Source organism: Manis pentadactyla, chromosome 1, assembly GCF_030020395.1.
Source record: "Manis pentadactyla isolate mManPen7 chromosome 1, mManPen7.hap1, whole genome shotgun sequence".
Taxonomy (NCBI): domain Eukaryota; kingdom Metazoa; phylum Chordata; class Mammalia; order Pholidota; family Manidae; genus Manis; species Manis pentadactyla.
The window spans coordinates 158,783,263-158,808,115 of NC_080019.1; the positions used below are offsets into that span (position 1 = coordinate 158,783,263).

Here is a 24,853-nt window from a genome sequence, read left to right on the forward strand (position 1 = left end):
AATACTTCTTTAAATTACTATTAATGAATTTGTGAAGTATTTTATACTGTTTACTGTGGAGAAATAGTTACTTAGATTTTTTTTCCTTAAAAAGTATTAGTACCTTAATTACTCTAGTCAAATCCAAAATTAATTCCACAGATCTATACTCCAGATATGTCTTTCCATGCATCAAAGCCATGACTTCAAATTCAATATTCTCCAATAGGCTTTATTCATTTTTAGCTCAACAGAAATGAATTAAGATTTGTAATTCAGTGTTTGAATTTAAAATGAGTTTTTAAGTATATGATACCTTTTAATCACCACAACCACCCCAAGAGGAAATTCTGGGTTGGTTGGTTGGTTTTTAATTATAAATTTTTAACAGATGTTTGGAGTGGTCAAGTGACTTGCCCAAGATAATGCTGTTAGTAAGAAGCAAATCTAAGCCAAATCCAAGTTTCCACCTCCAGGTTAATAAGGGTTATTTCAATTACATAAAACTACATCCATAAACCAAGACAACGCTTTTAGCTCTTGCACTTTTAGTAAATAATGAAGGGATTTAAGTGCCTAATAACTTGTACCTTTTACACCAAAATCTGTATGCTTTTACTATATGTTCTATGTCTGAGAATAGCCAACCAGTTGTATAAAACCTCAAAAATCATACCACTTCCAAACAACTACACAGCTCTGCTTTTAAATTACAAAGACCACCAGGCAGTATCAGCAGCAGTTGTTTCCCACAATCACTTCCGAATTTTACATTGCTTTCAGGTGACTTTTTCAACACATTTGCCTAGTCTTTGCACATTATCCCTCAATGCTAATATCACTAATGACCAAAGAAATCACCACTATAGTAATTATGTATTCACTCTTCTCTTTAGAAAATATAATTAATCCTCATTTGAAAGATATACAGTACCCATTATTTTTAACCCAGCTCACAATGTTATTTACCTTCTTAACAGAATTTATTCATCTTTCTCATCTGTTACTGCTTACTATACTATTCTTCTTATTCCCTAAGTAAAAAACAGAATCAAATCAACTAGGTGGTTCTAATCAGTCAGAGAAATAAGAGTTTTGGGGGTGGGTATGTGAGTATGGTGTTTTAAATGATTAACTGAGAAGATGAGACAGAATTTCCTACTGGTCTCATATTTTGTAAAGACTAACTTCCTCCTAAACAAACAATGTGTTTCTTATAACTTCATTTAAAAATGGAAACAAGGGAGGTGTGGAGATGCTACAGAATTCTGCCCTTCAGATCTTGGTAGGTCATTATTTGCTTGTTGGTTGTAATCGCACTCTTGTCAGTTCTACAGAGGATGTTATTTTTCTGTGACCATTTCATAGTGCATTGTCAACTTACATACCAAGAGAACTATAATTCATTTAGAAGTTTGAACTCATTATCAACAATAACACTTTTCATTACAAATACAACTAAGCCATCAAGTAGGTTATTGGCCTAAGCAGTCAAGAATGGTTATACTGTGGTGATCTTTGTAAGGCATACCAACAGAAAACACCTGAGACAATAATCAGATCATCAGACTGTTATCATAGAGCTGACCAAATTCTTCATCGCACTCTACAAAATAACACCCTCTGACATTTCTCAAAAACAAACAGAAGTTTACCATAATACTGTACTGATTCATTGATAATTGTTTCCTAAAAATAGGATAACCAGAGGCTGATAATATGAATGACTACTGAAAATAAATTATCTGAACCTTACTTTAGAGCTGTACTTTTCAAAGTACTATGTCAAAACACAATTGTATGACATTAAGCAAAGATACTTCCACTTATTATTTTCTGTAAAAATGAAGAAACAAAGGACTTGCCAAACTGACAGATTTGTGACAATGTTCTAAGTGTTTTTATATGTTATTTCACTTAATACATAAAATAAGCTTGTGAGGTAGGTATTATTATCCTCATTTAATATATAAGGAAACTCAGGCTTAAAGAAGTCACGTGACTTGCCCAAATGACAGAGCCAGGATTTGAACACAGGTCTGTATAATTCCAGAAGCCATGCTCTTTCCTCTGTATTATGTTGCCTTAATAGCATATGAGGAAAGGGAATAATTCCAATACAGTATCCATACAGATAAATACTGGAAACTGATTCTAGACAACGTTTTGATAAAGTACTTAAATGTCCAATAAGAACCATAAAAAAATATTCAAGGTACAGAATACAGAATATTTAAACTAAAAATATAAATGAACAGAAAAAACATGGTATAATCCTTTCACTTCATATGTATTTCCCTCACACTAATATGAAAATTGTCTCAAAATTCAAACTAAGAAAATTTTTTGTTTTATTACTATAGTCTGCTTGATGAAACAAGAAATAATCATTAGCCAGTAGTGTATCTTTCACTGTTAATCTATGAGAAGGCAGAAATAAATCACCTGTACAGATTCACATGTAATCAATGGTAGTTCTGACAATGCTGACTCAGAAGCACTCTCAGTTTCATTAGTGATGACATTGTCTTGCTTAGGTTGTAATTTAAGAATTTCTGAACTTTTATGTTGAACAGGTCCTTCATCATCACTGGAAACAACAACTAAAAATAAAAAAAACTTATTTTCAAAATGTGTCAGTAATCACAAGTCAAAAAGAGAAGTTTCTAATTCATGAAATATATCTTCAATAATCCTATTAAAATTAATCATCTAATTTTAATTTAGAAACTAGCCTATCATTAATTATCTGATTTATACTAGTGTATATACAATGTTTACATATCAGTGCTTTCAATTAGGAGTTACTTAGAGGATGATGACATTTAAAAATGGATAAAGCCATGAGAATTTAAGAACAAGTTTTATTTCTAATACTGTATTGTGCCATCAACTAAATTGTACTTTTAAATCCGCTTATATTAGTTGCCTCCAGGATAGTAAGATGTGAAAGACTGTTCACTGTATATCCTTTAGAACCTTTTTTGTACCATGTGACTGCATGAAATCCTTAAAATTAATTAAATCAAAATTAATGGCAATAATTAACAGCACTTCAACTGTACTTCAGTTTCATCAACCAAAATGACAATAATAATTATCCTTCCAGAATCTTATTTTAAAACTACTGATGAGATGAATTACAAGTATAAAGTATAAAGATACAGAATTTGGTTTGTCCAATTGGACACCTAATCTAAAAAAAAATTACTTTTGCTCCCAAGTACTCAATCGTTTACCTAAATCAATATTACAAAATTCATTAATAAAGTCCCAAAACCCTGAATCTTTTTTTTTCTGAAGCTAATATATTCCGCAGTGATTCATAAACAGCTTATTGCCTTCGCAAAATTTGTTCAACAGGAGAAACAAAACTAAACAAAGCAGAGAAAATTAAGAATCTTTATAATCCTCCTGTTACTTACTTGGTTCAGTGGAGATCAAAGATTGGTTCCCTTCACTCTGTTCACTTAAAACAGGATTTTCTATTGTGTTCAACTCATTCTCATCCTTCTCACCTAGGGTAGAATTTCCCACAGGATCAGTGGAAATAGGGCTCTCAAAAGTTTCAGTAGTTGAACAGTCAGAGGTGTTTTTTGGAGCAGCAGTCAAAGCCAACTCTTGATTATTAAGTAAGGATACTTCAGTAAAATCACTTTCTATAAGTACAGATGTAATTTCTTCAAGCAGTTTTGGGTCTTGATGGTAGTCTTCACTTGACTTTTCAAACTCAGTGGATACTGTTGAGTCATTTTCTTGTTCTTTCTGAATACAAATAAATGTATACAAAAAATTAGCATTTTTCAAAATTGACTAATATAAAGAATTTTTTTAAGTTTAAATTTTTAAACAATATAAAAGCAAAAATATGATTTCTACAACTTCAGGGATAGAAAACTACACAATTACAGTATATTACTTTGCTAATGTCTCCCAAGTACAAAGGTACAGAATTTGGTTTGTCCAATTGGACAACTAAACATTTTTTAAAAGGATAGTGGAGAAAACTCACTTATTTACAAGAGCTTCAGATGGTCTCCCACAATCTAAGTCGACTTTAGAATAAGAGGAAATTTTTTTTAGAGTTTGATTTTTCAAAAATAATGAGGCCATATCACATCATATAACTTTAGTAATGAATGTAAAAAATTTAAAACTTAAGAGGATAATGATATGAAAAATTAGGAAAATCACTGCCTTCACTTATTACTGTATAAATCTAAATCATACTTATAACAAAGGCACTGCAAAATCCTGAAAAGTCTGATGAATTAAAGGAATTTAAAAAATTGTCTTCTTATAGTTATTGTTAACTATATATTAAGTTTCAAAAACAGGTAATGTATGCCTTAAGTATGGTAATTCCTTACTTAAACAAATTCCCTAAACTCTAGTTAAAAAAAAACTCAAAGAAGTTGGTAAATAAATTAATACTGATAAAAGAAATCTGGTATTAATTTTACAGATCAAGAGAAGAAGCAATTAGGTGGACAGTATGAATAGTATATGGTTAAAATAGAGAAAAATAAAACAAGTCTGAATGATATATACTAAAATACTATGTATTACAGGAGGAGCAATTTTAACTTTCTTACTTGTTCATAATATTAGAAATTGGTTCTGATAACTGTATTACTGCAAGAAAGTTTCATTAAAATTATTTTTAAAAATCAGAATCAGGGGGATCACGGGAAGATGGTGGTGTGAGTAGTTCAGAGGAAATCTCCTCCCCAAAACATATATATTTATGAAAACACAATAAATACAACTATCCCTAAAAGAAACACCAGTGGATGCAGTACAACAGCCAGGATACATCTACATCTGTGAGAACTCAACATCACATGAAGCGGGTAAGATACAAGCCGTGGTCAGGCGGGACCCAAATGCTCCCCCACCCCAGAACCCAGCAGGAAGAAAGGAGTCGGAACAGGGAGGGAGTGAAAGCCAACGACTGCTAAAAAACCAGCTCTAGAAATCCGCTCCCAGAGCGCAGACACAAGGTGCACGGGGTGCTGGATATTAGAGAAATGGAAAAGTAAAACCTGTAGGCAGGTCCCCACAACCAGCGCCCTTGAGACAAAAGAAATACGAGTGCTTTCTGCAAGTCTTAAAGAGACAGGGGCCCCATAGCTAGACGAAGTCGTCCCAGTACACTAAGCCAGCAGCTGGGAATCCCGGGGAACCTTAGGCACCCTAAACCCTGGGGAGGCAGCACAGCTCTGAAGCCCCTCACAACACTAAGCAGCCTGCCAGTCGTTCCTCCAACTGGAGTGGACCCTGACACACCAGCCCAGTAGTGGGAGAGTGGCAGTGCGTGCCAGGGGCGGCGGTGCTGGAAGGGACTGGGAGCAGATCACGTGCACCAACGGTGCCAGAAGGGACCAGGAGAGGCTTCTGCAAGCCCGCAGCAGTGGCGACCGAACAGCACGGGTGCGGCTCGCGCGCACTGGTGGCAATGGAGCCAGAGGAGTACGGAAGAGGTCGGAGCGGGAGAGCCCCGCGCGCACCTGCAGCGGACCAGAGGGAGCAGGCGCACTCCCAGCAGGCGACCGGAATCCCAGCCCAACGCAAAGCCACCCGGGCCAGACCCAAAGGCCACTGCTGGCACACAGCTGCCTGGCAGGGGCGCCGCTATCACACAGGAGCGCACCTGCCATGCATGCCACTCCCTGAAGGGCTCCACACTGCTCTAACGGAGACCCCGCCCACAGCAGCTTAGGGGAATAACCCGGTGGCTGCTCCAGCAGTGCCAGTAACTGACACAGGCAGCGGACAAGGGCAAGGCATCCAGCAAGCAGGAAAGGACTTTCATCTCCCAGCTGACACACCCGCAACCTGCCTACGGCCACCGCTATCACCAAGAAAAGGCAAAAAAATTAAGTCCAGTTCAAGAAAGTTCAGACAACACCTGACACAGGATCTGCAGTGGCAGACCTAACCAGTCTCCCTTAAAGAATTCAAAATAAAAATCATAAACATGCTGACAGAGCTGCAGAGAAATATGCAAGAGCTAAGGGATGACATCCAGAGGGAGATTACAGAAGTGAAAAAAAATCTGGAAGATTTTATAAGCAGAATGGATGAGATGCAAGGGGCCATTGATGGAATAGAAACTAGAGAACAGGAACGCATAGAAGCTGATGCAGAGAGAGATAAAAGGATCTCCAGGAATGAGAAAATATTAAGAGAACTGTGTGACCAATCCAAAAGGAACAATATCCGCATTATAGGGATACCAGAAGAAGAAGAGAGAAAAAAAGAGATAGAAAGTGTCTCGGAAGAAATAATTGATGAGAACTTCTCCAAATTGGGGGAGGAAATACTTGCTCAGACAACAGAAGAACACAGAACTACCGAGAGACAGGATCCAAAGAAGACAACACCCAAGACACATAATAATAAAAGGCAAAGATCAAGGACAAGGACAGAGTATTAACGCAGACAGAGAGAGAAAAAAGGTCACCTACAAAGGAAAACCAATCAGGCTATCATCAGACTTCTCAACAGAAACCTTACAGGCCAGAAGAGAATGGCATGATATATTTAATGCAATGAAACAGAAGGGCCTTGAACCAAGGATACTGCATCCAGCACGATTATCATTTAAATATGAAGGAGGGACTAAAAAATTCCCAGAGAAGCAAAAGTTGAGGGGATTTGCCAACCACAAACCACCACTACAGGGAATCTTAGAGGGACTGCTCTAGATGGGAGCACTCCTAAAAAGAGCACAGTACAAAACACCCAACATATGTAGAATGGAGGAGGAATAAGAAGGGAGAGAAATAATCATCAGACAGTGTATATAATAGCTCAATAAGTGAGTTAAGTTAGACAGTAAGGTAGTAAAGAAGCTAACCTTGAATCTTTGGTAACCATGAATGTAAAGTCTGCAATGGCAATAAGTACATATCTTTCAATAATCACCCTAAATGTAAAAGGAAAGAATGCACCAACCAAAAGACACAGACTAATGGAATGGATAAAAAAAGCAAGATCCATCTATATGCTGCTTACAAGAGACTCACCTTAAACCTAAAGACATGCACAGATAAAAAGTCAAGGGATGGAAAAAGATATTTCATGCAAACAACACAGAGAAAAAAGCAGGTGTTGCAATACTAGTATCAGACAAAATAGACTTCAAAATAAAGAAAGTAACAAGAGATAAAGAAGGACATTACATAATAATAAAGGGCTCGGTCCAACAAGAGGATATAACCGTTATGAACATACATCAACCAATACAGGAGCACCAATATATGTGAAACAAATACTAACAGAATTAAAGGAAGAAATAGAATACAATGCATTCATTTTGGGAGACTTTAACACACCACTTACTCCAAAGGACAGAACCATCAGATAGAAAATAAGTAAGGACACAGAGGCACTGAACAACACACTAGAACAGATGGACCTAATAGACATCTATAGAACTCTACATCCAAAAGCAACAAGATACACATTCTTCTCAAGTACACATGGAACATTCTCCATAATAGACCACATACAGGGCCACAAAAAGAGCCTCAGTAAATTCCAAAAGATTGAAATCCTACCAAACCAACTTTTCAGACCACAAAAGTATAAAACTAGAAATAAATTGTACAAAGAAAGCAAAAAGGCTCACAAAAACATGGAGGCTTGACAATATGCTCCTAAATAATCAATGTATCAACGACCAAATTAAAATGGAGATCCAGCAATATATGGAAACAAATGACAACAACACAAAGCCCCAACTTCTGTGGGATGCAGCAAAAGCAGTCTTAAGAGGAAAGTACATAGCAATCCAGGCATATCTAAAGAAGGAAGAACAATCCCAAATGAATAGTCTAATGTCACAATTATCGAAATTGGAAAAAGAAGAACAAATGAGGCCTAAGGTCAGCAGAAGGAGGGACATAATAAAGATCAGAGAAGAAATAAATAAAATTGAGAAGAATAAAACAATAGAAAAAATCAATGAAACCAAGAGCTGGTTCTTCGAGAAAATAAACAAAATAGATGAGCCTCTAGCCAGACTTATTAAGAGAAAAAGAGAGTCAACACACATCAACAGAATCAGAAACGAGACAGGAAAAATCACGACAGACCCCACATAAACACAAATAATTATTAGAGAATGCTATGAAAACCTATGCTAAAAAGCTGGAAAACCTAGGAGAAATGGAAAACTTCTTATAAAATACAACCTTCCAAGACTGACCCAGAAAGAAACAGAAAATCTAAACAGACCAATTACCAGCAACGAAACTGAAGTGGTAATCAAAAAACTACCCAAGAACAAAACCCTCAGGCCAGATAGGTTTACCTCGGACTTTTATCAGACATACAGAGAAGACGTAATACCCATTCTCCTTAAAGTTTTCCAAAAAATAGAAGAGGAGGGAATACTCCCAAACTCATTCTATGAAGTCAACATCACTGTAATATCAAAACCAGGCAAAGACCCCACCGAAAAAGAAAACTACAGACCAATATCCCTGATGAACATAGATGCAAAACTACTCAACAAAATATTAGCAAACCGAATTCAAAAATACATCAAGAGGATCATACACCATGACCAAGTGGGATTCATCCCAGGGATGCAAGGATGGTACAACATTCGAAAATCCATCAACATCATCTACCACATCAACAAAAAGAAGGACAAAAACCACATGATCATCTCCATACATGCTGAAAAAGCATTTGACAAAATTCAACATCCATTCATGGTAAAAACTCTCAACAAAATGGGCATAGAGGGCAAGTACCTCAACATAATAAAAGCCATATATGATGAACCCACAGCTAACATCATACTGAACAGCAAGAGGCTGAAAGCTTTTCCTCTGAGATCGGGAACAAGACAGGGATGCCCACTCTTCCCACTGTTATTCAACATAGTACTGGAGGTCCTAGCCACGGCAATCAGACAAAACAAAGAAATACAAGGAATCCAGATTGGTAAAGAAGAAGTCAAACTGTCACTATTTGCAGATGACATATTGTACATAAAAAAACCTAAAGAATCCACTGCAAAACTACTAGAACTAATATCAGAATTCAGCAAAGTTGCAGGATACATAATTAACACAAAGAAATCTGTACCTTTTTCCTGTACACTAACAATGAACTAATAGAAAGAGAAATCAGGAAAACAATTTCATTCACAATAGCATCAAAAAGAATAAAATACCTAGGAATAAACCTAACCAAGGAACTGAAAGACCCATACCCTGAAAACTACAAGACACTCTTAAGAGAAATTAAAGAGATCACTAACAAATGGAAACTCATCCCATGCTCCTGGCTAGGAAGAATTAATATCGCCAAAATGGCCATTCTACCCAAAGCAATATACAGATTCGATGCAATCCCTACCAAATTACCAACAGCATTCTTCAGTGAACTGGAACAAATAGTTCAAAAATTCATACAGAACCGCCAAAGATCCCGAATAGCCAAAGCCATCCTGAGAAGGAAGATTAAAGTGGGGGGATCTTGCTCCCTAACTTCAAGCTCTACTACAAAGCCACAGTAATCAAGACAATTTGGTACTGGCACAAGAACAGAGCCACAGACCAGTGGAACAGAATAGAGACTCCAGACATTAACCCAAACATATATGGCCAATTAATATATGATAAAGGAGCCATGGACATACAATGGGGAAATGACAGTCTCTTCAATAGATGGTGCTGGCAAAACTGGACAGCTACATGTAGGAGAATGAAACTGGATCACTATCTAACCCCATACACAAAAGTAAATTCAAAATGATTCAGAGACCTGAATGTAAGTCATGAAACCATAAAACTCTTAGAAAAAAACAAAAATCTCTTAGACATAAACATGAGTGACTTCTTCATGAACATATCTCCCCGGGCAACAGAAACAAAGGCAAAAATGAACAAGTGGGACTATATCAAACTAAAAAGCTTCTGTACAGCAAAGGACACCATCAATAGAACAAAAAAGTATCCTACAGTATGGGAGAATATATTCATAAATGACAGATCCGATAAAGGGTTGACATCCAAAATATATAAAGAGCTCACACACCTCAACAAACAAAAAAGCAAATAATCCAATTAAAAAATAGGCAGAGGAGCTAAATAGACAGTTCTCTAAAGAAGAAATTCAGATGGCCAACAGACACGTGAAAAGATGCTCCACATCGCTTGTCATCAGAGAAATGCAAATCAAAACCACAATGAGATATCACTTCACACCAGTAAGGATCGCCATCATCGAAAAGACAAACAACAACAAATGCTGGTGAGGTTGTTGAGAGAGGGGAACCCTCCTACACTCCTGGTGGGAATGTAAATTATTTCTACCATTGTGGAAAGCAGTATGGAGGTTCCTCAGAATGCTTAAAATAGAAATACCATTTGACCCAGGAATTCCACTTCTAGGAATTTACCCTAAGATTGCAGCACTCCAGTTTGAAAAAGACAGATGCACCCCTATGTTTATCTCTGCACTATTTACAATAGCCAAGATATGGAAGCAACCTAAATGTCCATCAGTAGATGAATGGAAAAGAAGATGTGGTACATATACACAATGGAATATTACTCAGCCATAAGAAAAAAACAGATCCTCCCATTTGCAACAACATGGATGGAGCTAGAGGGTATTATGCTCAGTGAAATAAGCCAGGTGGAGAAGGACAAGTACCAAATGATTTTACTCATATGTGGAGTATAAGAAAAAAGGAAAACTGAAGGAACAAAACAGCAGCAGAATCACAGATCCCAAGAATGGACTAACAGTTACAAAAGGGAAAGGGACTGGGGAGGATGGGTGGGAAGGAAGGGATAAGGGGGGCATGGAAAGAAAGAGGGCACTACGATTAGCATGTATAGTGTTGGGGGGGCATGGGGAGGGCCGTGCAACACACAGAAGACAAGTAGTGATTTTACAACATCTTACTACGCAGATGGACAGTGACTGTGAAGGGGTATGTGGCGGGGACTTGGTGAAGGGGGTGCCTAGTAAACATAATGTTCTTCATATAATTGTAGATTAATGATACCAAAATTTAAAAAAATCAGAATCAAAAAAATAGACAAAGAAATCCGATGAAAGAAACAGAAACCTAGAAGAACATTATTTGGCCAGAGCCAATTCATTTTTATCATAGTACAAATTTTTTACATGACACTTAATACCTCTACTTACTGTCTGTTCTGCTGACTTATACAAAGAAGAATCATGAGAATCAGGTAAATTACTTCTAAGCCTTTTCTTTCTCTTCTTGGAAATCAGAGTAGGTTCCATTTTTGAGTCAGAATATGTATAATCCTTGTGTCTGCTCCCTTCTTCAAGATGATCAGAACCTCTGCTTCCACTACTGAGGTCTTACAAAACAAAAGAAACATAAATATGGCCAGAGAGACTTCCTTTTACAAGCTCAAAGAAGCATCATTAAAATCCTATACCACTTACAATGTTAATTTTAAAAGAAGTCTCTGTTAAGTTCTTATATTGACATGGATGAATATGAAGAGATACCCTATTTCAAACTGCATAGACAAAGTTAATGTTCATTGTACAATAAATATAAAGTGAGCAAAATGTACAAAAAGCAAGTATTCTTTTGTAACACAGCAAAGCAACAAAGCTCTTTTTTTCCTTTTGCTATAACTGCACTGGATTGTAACAAAAAAAAAAGGGAAACCAAAAAAAAAAACAATTTGGAAAATTCATGTCTTAAAATGTTTTGATAATTAATTGTAAATATACATATGTGCTTTTTAAGGGGAAAAGAAAGGATAATTATTTTCAGGGTATTGATCATGCTCTTAAAAAGTTGAAGTCAAACATCTTTCTTCAACAGCTGATTGTGATATGTGATCATTCACAAGCCTACCAACTTGCTTCAGCTTGTTTCTTCTTTTTAAAAATATCTTTATTTTTAAACCTGTATTTTTAAGTCTCAAACAAATCTACTACCCTATAGAGAAGGAAGTGTTCCCTTTTTTAAGTCAATAAAGCATTATTTTGAAACTCATATCAATTATTACTAAAAATCCTTAGTATTTCAGTTATCAAATATATATACTGTACAAAAATACCTCCCAAAAGTACATACCTTCCAATCTCTATATCATTGAAGCACTAACTCAGAATTTATACAAAGGTAACTTCTTTGAATTCATAACTTACAATTCATATAATACTGACTAGTCCAGCCTCTCTCTTCACTCAAAGTTCTTCAACCCTAAAAACTCTTCATAGTATTCTTGCTCTTACTCTACCTTCATAATCCTTGACTAACTCATGATACCTCTCTGTCATTGCTTAAAAGGAAGGCATTGATAGGATTGAAGACAAAAACTACAAAAGAGTTAAAAGTCTTCCAATTTCCAAAGAAGACATTCTTTACTCCCTCCTCCAGGAAAATAAACCCCCCTCAAATCACCATTATGGTATTTTGGACAGCACAATAAATTTTATTTGTAAGTTTGTAAACTACACAGATAGTCAAATATAATTTCTACACATAAATACTGTATGAAATTGCAATTTCCAAACATAAATACTATAGCAAAGTCACTAATGAAAGGAGCTTGAGAAAAGCAATTACATAGTCTTCCTTCAAAGAGTTTATTATTTGCACATGAGCCAAGACTATCTCATGGAAAAAAGAATAAATTTATTAGATAGAGCTACACATTGAAAAAAATAGGATTCTACCTGCATAATATAACAATTTAGCTTGCAAATATTACCAGAATGTAAAATTAAAAAGGTGAAAAATTCCTGTCAAAAGAATATTTAATATTTCTAATGTATTATTTTCATAAAAGCAAATTCCATAAGGCCAACGTAATGCACTACAAAAGAATGGCACCCCTGGGGTTTAACTCAGAAGTCCCATTAATTTATAGGCTTATGTTAAAAAGCTGGTATTAAACACAATTATCTATAGGATGAAAACAAGGTAAGCTTTAACAAAGTTTCACTATCTAATTTTCTTAACACTTTACATATGAGGAGAACCTTAGGGATCCTAAGGAATTATAAAGTATTTCTTTTATCATGCATTTTTTCCTTACTCTAAGTCTAAAATTTCTTGTGACTTTGAAGTAATATAAAAGGACATAAATAAGAGAGCTTTTTATTCAACAATTGGGAAGTATTTCTTAATTTATTAATCATATATGCACAGGGGCCTCCAAAGAATTTTCAGAAGCCTGGGATGTATTTAGCTTTAAATTTGCTAATAGTGACTTGTATTGGCATCCTCCTAGACTTGAGAGAAATTCTAATTAATAAAGAACATATTTCATAGCAGGAGGATAGAAAGTGAGAAGCTAAGAATAATAATTAGTTTAGCAGTAATGTAAATTACCAGACATATCCATGGAAATGACAAATGAGAAATCCTTAGAGTAATATTATAACTTCACAGCTATCTGCCCAGGCCCAACAAAAAAATACAAAAATAAATAATATTCAAATTTAACTTTTGGATTTAGTAAATAAATAAAAACTGTATGCTATAGTATAGAAAGAGTAAAGTTAACAATTTTCTTTGTGTTGCTAAATAATCTCCCTTTACTTTCAATGTACCATTTAAATATAAGATTAAATAAAGTTACTATAATTTAAAAATTATTATAAGTGAAGTAGACAAAAGTTAAAATGACAACGGTTTTCTAAGGTTCACAAACCTTTCGGTTGAGTATTAGATATTACAAGAGAAATGCTGTCATCATCTCTTCGTTTTCCTTTAGTGTACACAGACTGCTGTGCATATTTATAATCTACTGTCTTACTTGGTTGTGAACTCCTGCAAAACAAAATAATATAACACTCAATTCTTCTAAACCCAAATAAACTTAGAAACCAGCTGGCATATTGTCAAGACAGAAATCCAATAGGTTGCAAATACAGTCCCATATAGCAGAGTGTATGATCGGAACAACAAAAAGAATAATGAACTAACACTGAGAAATAAATTCTCATCCCTGTTCTACCTTTAAATTCTCCATCTTTTTGGGGGGTAGAAACTAAGATACCCACACTGAAGGATTGTGTACATGCAAAATGAGCAAAAAAAAAAAGTATTAAAGACAAGCATGAGACCTAACACAGGTAAAAATTCCATGAACACAAGTACATGATAACCACACGCACGTGTAATCAAAAAAATTATAAGCCAAAAGTAATTGTTAACATGTTTCAAGCATTGCTTACATATCAAAATTCAGTACAAAATAAAATTTGGAGTGTTGTTACAAATTTTACCTATAGAAGAAATAATTCAAAATATAAGGTACTGCATATATATATATATATATATATATATATATATATATATATATATATATATATAATATGAGGTAATATGAGGTTGTGTGAAAAACAACTTTTGTAATGTTGAGCACAGTGTTCACTATTTATGAAAACTTAATACAACAAAAGTGGGGGACTTCAATACCCCACTTACAGCAATGGATAAATCATCCTGGCAAAAAAATCAACAAGGAAAGTCTACATTAGAACCATATATTAAACCAAATGGACCTAACATGAATAAGTCATCCAATACCACCAAAATACAACTCTTCCCAAGTGTGTGCACACAGAATATTCTCCAGGATAAATCATCTGATAGGCCACAAAACAAGTCTTAGCAAATTTAAGAAGACTGAACTCATACCAAGTATCTTTTCCAATAATGACAGCATGAAACTAAAAATCGGTAATAGGAGAAAAGTAGGAAAATTCATGTATTTGGAGATTAAACAATATGTTAAACAACCAATTGGTCAAAGAGGAAATCAAAATGGACACCAAGAATTATCTTGCAACAAATGAAAATACAAGCACAATATATCAAAACCTGTGGAATAATGCAAAATAAGGTTTAAGAGGGAACTTAATAGCAATAAAAGTTTATGTTAAGAAACAAGAAAAAAGCTCCAATAAACAACTTCCCTTTACACTAGAAACTAGTCCAGACAAACTAAGACCAAAGTTGGCAGAAGGAACAAAACAACAAAGATGAGAGCAGAAATCAATAAAATACAGACCAGAAAAACAATAGAAAAAAATCAACACAACTAAGAGCTGGTTTTTTCAAAAGATAAACAAATCAGACAAACCTTAAGATGGACAAAATAAAAAAAAAAGACTCAAATAAAAACAAATGAAAGAGGAGGCATTAAAACTGATACCACACAAATACATAGGCTCATCAAGAGACTACTAAGAACAAGTGCATGAAAACAAACTGGATAATCAAGAAAAAATGGATAAATAACTAGAATATAAAATCTACCAAGACTATGTCAGGAAGAAAAAGAAAATCTGAACAAACCAATGAGTGAGGAGACTAATTAGTAATCAGAAACCTCCCCACACAGGAGGGGCTCAATAAGGCGGTGTGAGTAGGGTGGCAGAAATCTCCTACCAAAATCATATATATTTTTGAAAATACAACAAATGAAACTATTCCTACAAGAGAGACCAGAGGATATAGTACAATAGCCTGGCTACAGCTACATCCATAATAACTCAACATCTCAGAAAGGGGGTAAGATACAAAGCCGTGATCTGGCGGGACCGTGCACTCCCCCCACCCCAGCTCACAGGCAGGAGGATAGGAGTCAGAGTGAGGAGGGAGTGAAAGCACAGGACTACTAAATAACCAGCCCTAGTAATCTACAGCGGGATCACAGACACACATTGCATGGTGTACTGGATATTAGAGAAATGGAAGGGTAGGGTCCAAAACTGAGACTGCTAGCAGGTCCCCAAAGCCACCTCCCCTGGGACAAGAGAAAAGCGGGCACTTTTTAAAAGAGTAAAGGGACAAGGACTCAAAAGCTGAACAAAATAGTGCTAGCACACAGCCCAGCAGCCTGGAAGTCTTGAGGAACCTTGGGCCCCCTAGCCCCCTGGGAGGTAAAGCAGCCCTGAAGCCCCTCACGGCAATAAGCAGCCTGCCATTCATTCCCTCTGGATGGCGCTGCAAGCCAACCAGCTGACCAGCCACAGCTGCAGAGCAGCCGGAGAGCGGCCCACCCAAAAAAACCCACAAAGAGTCTCCTCCCACTGCACAGCTAACCGGGACAGGCAGCGGAAGCAGGAGCGAGGTCCAGAAGGCCCGAAGGGATGCTGTTCTCGCAGGAGAAAACATCTGGCCTGGCTGTGACCCCCCTGCAGCACTTTAGGCTACCCTGAGGGCAGCCCCACCCACGGAAGCTCTGGAGATTATCCCAGAGACTGCTCCCTGGTATGCGGGTAACAGGCACAGGCAGCGGAAGCTGGAACAAGGTCCAAAAGGCACAAAGGGGCGCCATTCTCACAGGAGAACACACCTGGCACAGCTGCGACCCCCTGCAGTGATCTATGCTACCACGAAGGCGGCCCCGCCCATGGCAGCTCAGGAGATTGTCTGACACTGATTCCCAGTTTGTGGGTAACCACACAGGCAGAAGAAGCCGGAGCAAGGTCCGGAAGGCATGAAGGGTGCCTATCTCGCAGGAGAACACACCAGGTACGACTGCAACACCACTCAGTGTGATAGGCTATCCTGAGGGCCACCCCAAACACAGCAGCTCAGGAGATTATCCCAGAGGCTGCTCCTGATGTGAGGGTAATCGACACAGGCAGTGGACAAGGACAGGGTGACAAATAAGCAGTAAGGGACTTTGTTCTCTCAGTTGACACACGTACAACCAGCCTGTGACCACTTCTATCACCAGGAAAAGGCAGAAGAATCTGGCACAGACAAAAATCTTTCAGACAACCCCAGAGAGAGGGCTGCTGAGGCAGATATAATCAATCTTCCTGAAAGAGAATTCAAAACAAAAGTCATAACCATGCTGATGGATCTGCAGAGAAATATGCAAGAGCTAAGGGATGAAGTCCGGAGGGAGATAACAGAAATGAAACAATCAATAGAAGGTCTTAAGACCAGACTGGATGAGGTGCAAGAGACTGTTAATGGAAAAGAAATCAGAGAAGAGGAATACAGAGAAGCTGAGGCAGAGAGAGATAAAAGATCTCCAGGACTGAAAGAATATTAAGAGAACTGTGTGACCAATCCAAACAGAACAATATTCACATTTTAGAGGTACCAGAAGGAGATGAGAGCGAAAAACGGATAGAAAGTGTCTCGGAAGATATAATTGCTGAAAGCCAGGGAAGGAAATTGTCTCTGAGACCATGGAAGCTCACAGACACCCCAACACAAGGGACCCAAGAAGGACAACACCAAGACATAAGAATTGAAATGGCAAAGATCAAAGACAAGGCCAGAGTATTAATGGCAAGCCAGAGCACAGAGAGAAAAAATATCACATACAAAGGAAAGCCAATCAGGCTATCAACAGACTTCTCAACAGAAATCTTACAGGCCAGAAGAGAATGGCATGATATATTTAATGCAATGAAACAGAAGGGCCTCGAACCAAGAATACTATATCTAGCACAATTATCATTTAAATATGAAGGGGGGATTAAATAATTTCCAGACAAGCAAAAGGTGAGGGAATTTGCCTCTCACAAAACACCTCTACATGGTATTTTAAAGGGACTGCTCTAGATGGAAGCACTCCTAAGGCTAAATGGATGTCACCAGAGAAAATAAAATCAAACCAAAGAAAGCAGACCAAACAAATACTAACTAAAGACAAAAAATAAAATCGATTATGCACAAAAGCAGTAAAAGGAAACAAAAAAGAGTACAGAATAAAACACTTAAAATACAAAGAATGGAGGAGGAATAATAAGAAGTGAGAGAATTAATCATCAGACTGTTTATTATAGCTTAATAAGAGAGTTCCGTTGGACAGTTAGATAGTAAAGAAGCTACCCTTGAACCTTTGGTAACCACAAATCTAAAGCCTGCAATGGCAATAAGTACATATCTTTCAATAATCACCCTAAATGTAAATGGACCTAATGCACCAATCAAAAGACACAGACTAATGGAATGGATAAAAAAGCAAGATTCATCTATATGCTGCTTACAAGAGACTCACCTCAAACCCAAAGATATACACAGACTAAAAGTGAAGGGATGGAAAAAGATATTTCATGCAAACAATAGGGAGAAAAAAGCAGGTGTTGCAGTGCTTGTAACAGACATAATAGACTTCAAAACAAAGAAAGTAACAAGAGATAAAGAAGGACATAACATAATGATAAAGGGGGCAGCCCAACAAGACAATATAACCTTTATAAATACATATGAATCCAACACAGCAGCACCAACATATGTAAAACAAATACTAACAGAATTAAAGGTGGAAATAGAATGCAATGCATGCATTTTAGGAGACTTCAACACATCACTCACTCCAAAGGACAGATAAACCAGACAGAAAATAAATAAGAACACAGAGGCACTGACCACACTAGAACAAATAGACCTAACACACATCAACAGAACTCATACTAGGCCACAAAAAGAATGTCAATAAATTCAAAAAGATTGAAATTCTACCAACCAAATTCTCAGATCACAAAGGTATAAAACTAGAAATAAGTTGTACAAAGAAAACAAAAGGCTCACAAACACATGGAGGCTTAACAACATGCTCCTAAATAATCAATGGATCAATGACCAAATTAAAATACAGATCAAGCAATATATGGAGGCAAATGACAACAACAGCACAAAGCCCCAATTTCTGTGGGACGCAGCAAAGGTAGTTCTAAGAGGAAAGTATATGGCAATCCAGGCCTATTTAAAGAAGGAAGAACAATCCCAAATGAATAGTCTAAAGTCACAATTATTGAAAATGGAAAAAGAAGAACAAATGAGGCCCAAAGTCAGCAGAAGGAGGGACATGATAAAGATCAGAGAAGAAATAAATAAAATTGAGAAGAATAAAACAATAGAAAAATATCAATGAAACGAAGAGCTGGTTAAGAAAATAGACAAAATAGATAAACCCCTAGCCAGACTTATTAAGAGAAAAAGAAAATCTACACACATCATCAGAATCAGAAATGAGAAAGGAAAAATCATGAGGGAACCCATAGAAATACAAAGAATTATTAGAGAATACTATGAAAATCTACATGCTAACAAGGTGGAAAACCTAGAAGAAATGGACAACTTCCTAGAAAAATACAACCTTCCAAGACTGACCGAGGAAGAAGGAAAATCTAAACTGACCTATTACCAGCAACTAAATTGAGGCAGTAATCCAAAAACTACCCAAGAACAAAACCCCCAGTCCATACGGATACACCTCTGAATTTTATCAGACATACAGAGAAGACATAATACCCATTCTCCTTAAAGTTTCCCAAAAAATAGAAGAGGAGGGAATGCTTCCAAACTCACTCTATGGAGCCAGCATAACTCTAATACCAAAACCAGGCAAAGACACCACAAAAAAAAGAAAATTACAGATCAATATCCCTGATGAACATAGATGCAAAAAATACTCAACAAAATATAGGCAAACCGAATTCAAAAATACATCAAGAGCACTCCCTGACTTCAAGCTCTACTACAAAGCCACAGTAATCAAGACAAGTTGGTACTGACACAAGAAAAGACCCACAGACCAGTGGAACAGAATAGAGTCCAGATATAAACTCAAGCACATATGGTCAATTAATATATGATAAAGGAGCCATGGATATACAATGGGGAAATGACAGCCTCTTCAAAAGCTGGTGTTCACAAAACTGGACAGCTACAAATAAGAGAATGAAACTGGATTATTGTCTAACCCTGTACACAAAAGTAATCTCAAAATGGATCAAAGACCTCAATGTAAGTCATGAAACCATAAAACGCTTAGAAAAACATATAGGCAAAAATCTCTTGGACATAAACATGAGCAACTCCCTTACGAAAATATTTCCACTGGCAAGGGAAACAAAAGCAAAAATGAACAAGTAGAACAACATCAAACTAAAAAGCTTCTGTACAGCAAAGGATACCATCAATAGAACAAAAAGATATCCTTCAGTATGGGAGAATATATTCATAAATGACATATCTAATAAGGGGCTGACATTCAAATTATATAAAGAGCTCACACACTTCAACAAACAAAAACCAAATAAGCCAATTAAAAAATGGGCAGAGGAGCTGAACAGACACTTCTCCAAAGTAGAAATTCAGAGAGCCAACAGGCACATGAAAAGATGCTCCACATCACTAATCATCAGAGAAATGCAAATTAAAACCACAATGAGATATCACCTCACACCAGTCAGGATGGCCACAATCCAAAAGACAAACAACAACAAATGTTGGTGAGGATGTGAAGAAAGGGGAACCCTCCTACACTGCTGGTGGAAATGCAAATTAGTTCAGCCATTGTGGAAAGCAGTATGGAAATTCCTCAAAAAAGTAAAAATAGGAATACCATTTGACCCAGGAATTCCACTCCTAGGAATTCACCCTAAGAAAGCAGCAGCCCAGGTTGAGCCAAGATGGCGGCATGAGTAGAGCAGTGGAAATCTCCTCCCAAAACCACATATGTCTTTGAAAATACAACAAACAGAACTCTTCCTAAAAGAGAGACCAGAAGACACAGGACAACAGCCAGACTACATCCACACCTGTGAGAACCCAGCACCTCAAGAAGGTGGTAAGATACAAGCCGTGGCCTGGAGGGACCTGAGCGCCCCTTACCCTAGCTCCTGGTGGGAGGAGAGGAGCCAGAGCAGGGAGGGAGAGGGAGCCCAGGACTGCTAAACACCCAGACCCAGCCATCCACACCAGAACGCAGACACACAGTGCAGGTGTGGGGTGATGGAAACTAGGGAAACAGGACAGTAAGACGTGTGAGCAGGTCCTCACAGCTGGGGCCCCTGGGACAAAGAAAAGCGACTGCTTTTTGAAAGTTTTTGAAAGTCTTAAACGGACAGGGACCCCACAGCTGGACGGAAGCGTCCCAGGACACTCAGCCTAGCAGCTGAGAATCCCGGGAAACTCTGGGCATCCTAACCTCCTGGGCAGCAGGACAGCTTGGAGGCCCCTCACAAAGATAAACAGCCTGCCGGCCGTTTCCCTTCTGACGCGGCTCAGCCATATCAGAACCACAGCCCGAGGCAGGCCACGCCCACAGCAACTGTGGAGCTAAATTCCATAGCGGCCAGGCAAGAATCAGAAGCCCTGTCTGCGTGCAGCTGCCCAGCACAAGCTGCTACAGGTCACTGTTCTCCCAGGAGAGGAAGGCCACAAACCAACAAGAAGGGACAGTCCCTCAGCCATCACTTGCGCCAGCTCTGCAAACTATCTCTATCACCATGAAAAGGCAAAAGAATTTGATACAGACCAAAATCACAATCCCTGAGAAGGAGATAGACCTAACCAGTCTTCCTGAAAAAGAATTCAAAATAAAAATCATGAAGATGCTCACGGAGCTGCAGAGAAATATACAAGAGCTAAGGGATGACATCCAGAGGGAGATTACAGAAGTGAAACCATCTCTGGAAGGATTTATAAGCAGGATGGATAAGATGCAAGAGGCCACTGATGGAATAGAAAACAGAGAACAGGAATGTATAAGCTGATGCAGAGAGAGATAAAAGGATCTCCAGGAATGAGAAAATATTAAGAGAACTGTGTGACCAATCCAAAAGGAACAATATCCGCATTATAGGGGTACCAGAAGAAGAAGAGAGAAAAAAGAGATAGAAAGTGTCTCGGAAGAAATAATTGATGAGAACTTCTCCAAACTAGGAGAGGAAATACTTGCTCAGACTACGAAAGCATTCAGAACTCCCAAGAGAAGGGACCCAAAGAGGACAACACCAAGACACATAATAATTAAAATGGCAAAGATCAAGGACAAGGACAGAGTATGAAAGGAAGCCAGAGAGAGAAAAAAGGTCACCTACAAAGGAAAACCCATCAGGCTATCATCAGACTTCTCAACAGAAACCGTACAGGTCAGAAGAGAATGGCATGATATATTTAATGCAATGAAACAGAAGGGCCTTGAACCAAGGATACTGCATCCAGCACGATTATCATTTAAATATGAAGGAGGGACTAAACAATTCCCAGACAAGCAAAAGTTGAGGGGATTTGCCAACCACAAACCACATCTACAGGGTATCTTAGAGGGACTGCTCTAGATGGGAGCACTCCTAAAAAGAGCACAGAACAAAACACCCAACATATGAAGAATGGAGGAGGAAGAATAAGAAGGAAAAGAAATAATCATCAGACTGTGTTTATAATAGCTCAATAAGTGAGTTAAGTTAGACAGTAAGGGAGTAAAGAAGCCTAACCTGGAACCTTTGATAACCACGAATCTAAAGCCTGCAATGGCAATAAGTACATATCTTCCAATAATCACCCTAAATGTAAAAGGAATGAATGCACCAATCAAAAGACACAGACTAATGGAATGGATAAAAAAGCAAGATCCATCTATATGCTGCTTACAAGAGACTCACCTTAAACCCAAAGACATGTACAGATTAAAAGTCAAGGGATGGAAAAAATATTTCATGCAAACAACAGGGAGAAGAAAGCAGGTGTTGCAGTACTAGTATCAGACAAAATAGACTTCAAAACAAAGAAAGTAACAAGAGATAAAGAAGGACATTACATAATGATACAGGGCTCAGTCCAACAAGAGGATATAACCATTATAAACATATATGCACCCAATACAGAAGAACCAACATATGTGAGACAAATACTAACAGAATTAAAGGAGGAAATAGAATGTAATGCATTCATTTTGGGAGACTTTAACACACCAGTTACTCCAAAGGACAGATCCACCAGACAGAAAATAAGTAAGGACACAGAGGCACTGAACAACACACTAGAACAGATGGACCTAATAGACATCTATAGAACTCTACATCCAAAAGCAACAGGATACACATTCTTCTCAAGTACACATGGAACATTCCCCATAATAGACCACATACTAGGCCACAAAAAGAGCCTCAATAAATTCCAAAAGACTGAAATTCTACCAACCAACTTTTCAGATCACAAAGGTATAAAACTAGAAATAAATTGTACAAAGAAAGCAAAAAGGCTCACAAACACATGGAGGATTAACAACATGCTCCTAAATAATCAATGGATCAACGACCAAATTAAAATGGAGATCCAACAATATATGGAAACAAATGACAACAACAACACAAAGCCCCAACTTCTGTGGAATGCAGCAAAAACAGTCTTAAGAGGAAAGTATATAGCAATCCAGGCATATTTAAAGAAGGAAGAACAATCCCAAATGAATAGTCTAATGCACAATTATCGAAATTGGAAAAAGAAGAACAAATGAGGTCTAAGGTCAGCAGAAGGAGGGACATAATAAAGATCAGAGAAGAAATAAATAAAATTGAGAAGAATAAAACAATAGAAAAAAATCAATGAAACCAAGAGCTGGTTCTTCGAGAAAATAAACAAAATAGATGAGCCTCTAGCCAGACTTATTAAGAGAAAAAGAGAGTCAACACACATCAACAGAATCAGAAACGAGACAGGAAAAATCACGACAGACCCCACATAAACACAAATAATTATTAGAGAATGCTATGAAAACCTATGCTAAAAAGCTGGAAAACCTAGGAGAAATGGAAAACTTCTTATAAAATACAACCTTCCAAGACTGACCCAGAAAGAAACAGAAAATCTAAACAGACCAATTACCAGCAACGAAACTGAAGTGGTAATCAAAAAACTACCCAAGAACAAAACCCTCAGGCCAGATAGGTTTACCTCGGACTTTTATCAGACATACAGAGAAGACGTAATACCCATTCTCCTTAAAGTTTTCCAAAAAATAGAAGAGGAGGGAATACTCCCAAACTCATTCTATGAAGTCAACATCACTGTAATATCAAAACCAGGCAAAGACCCCACCGAAAAAGAAAACTACAGACCAATATCCCTGATGAACATAGATGCAAAACTACTCAACAAAATATTAGCAAACCGAATTCAAAAATACATCAAGAGGATCATACACCATGACCAAGTAGGATTCATCCCAGGGATGCAAGGATGGTACAACATTCGAAAATCCATCAACATCATCCACCACATCAACAAAAAGAAGGACAAAAACCACATGATCATCTCCATACATGCTGAAAAAGCATTTGACAAAATTCAACATCCATTCATGGTAAAAACTCTCAACAAAATGGGCATAGAGGGCAAGTACCTCAACATAATAAAGGCAATATATGATAAACCCACAGCCAACATCATACTGAACAGCGAGAGGCTGAAAGCTTTTCTTCTGAGATCAGGAACAAGACAGGGATGCCCACTCTTCCCACTGTTATTCAACATAGTACTGGAGGTCCTAGCCACAGCAATCAGACAAAACAAAGAAATACAAGGAATCCAGATTGGTAAAGAAGAAGTCAAACTGTCACTATTTGCAGATGACATGACATTGTACATAAAAAACCCTATAGACTCCACTCCAAAACTAATAGAACTGATATGGGACTATATCAAGCTAAAAAGCTTCTGTACAGCAAAGGACACCATCAATAGAACAAAAAGGTATCCTACAGTATGGGAGAATATATTCATAAATGACAGATCCAATAAAGGATTGACATCCAAAATATATAAAGAGCTCACACACCTCAACAAACAAAAAGCAAATACTCCAATTAAAAAATAGGCAGAGGAGCTCAATAGACAGTTCTCTAAAGAAGAAATTCAGATGGCCAACAGACACGTGAAAAGATGCTCCACATCGCTTGTCATCAGAGAAATGCAAATCAAAACCACAATGAGATATCACCTCACACCAGTAAGGATGGCCATCATCAAAAAGACAAACAACAACAAATGTTGGTGAGGTTGTGGAGAAAGGGGAACCCTCCTACACTGCTGGTGAGAATGTAAATTAGTTCTACCATTGTGGAAAGCGGTATGGAG

At 37.4% G+C, this 24,853-nt stretch overlaps 1 protein-coding gene across 10 annotated transcripts in view; it reads right to left on the reverse strand.

The window, feature by feature from the left end:
• Positions 1-24,853, reverse strand: part of SENP7 (SUMO specific peptidase 7) — a 208,348-nt gene that overhangs the window by 50,306 nt on the left and 133,189 nt on the right. For all 10 annotated transcript variants that reach the window (XM_057502256.1, XM_057502253.1, XM_036916469.2 and 7 more), the window contains 4 exons: positions 13,662-13,780; positions 11,164-11,342; positions 3,405-3,744; positions 2,425-2,582 (listed from right to left, as the gene is read on the reverse strand). In XM_057502256.1, coding sequence (XP_057358239.1) covers positions 2,425-2,582; positions 3,405-3,744; positions 11,164-11,342; positions 13,662-13,780 — 796 coding nt within the window. The remainder of the gene's footprint in view (positions 1-2,424; positions 2,583-3,404; positions 3,745-11,163; positions 11,343-13,661; positions 13,781-24,853) is intronic.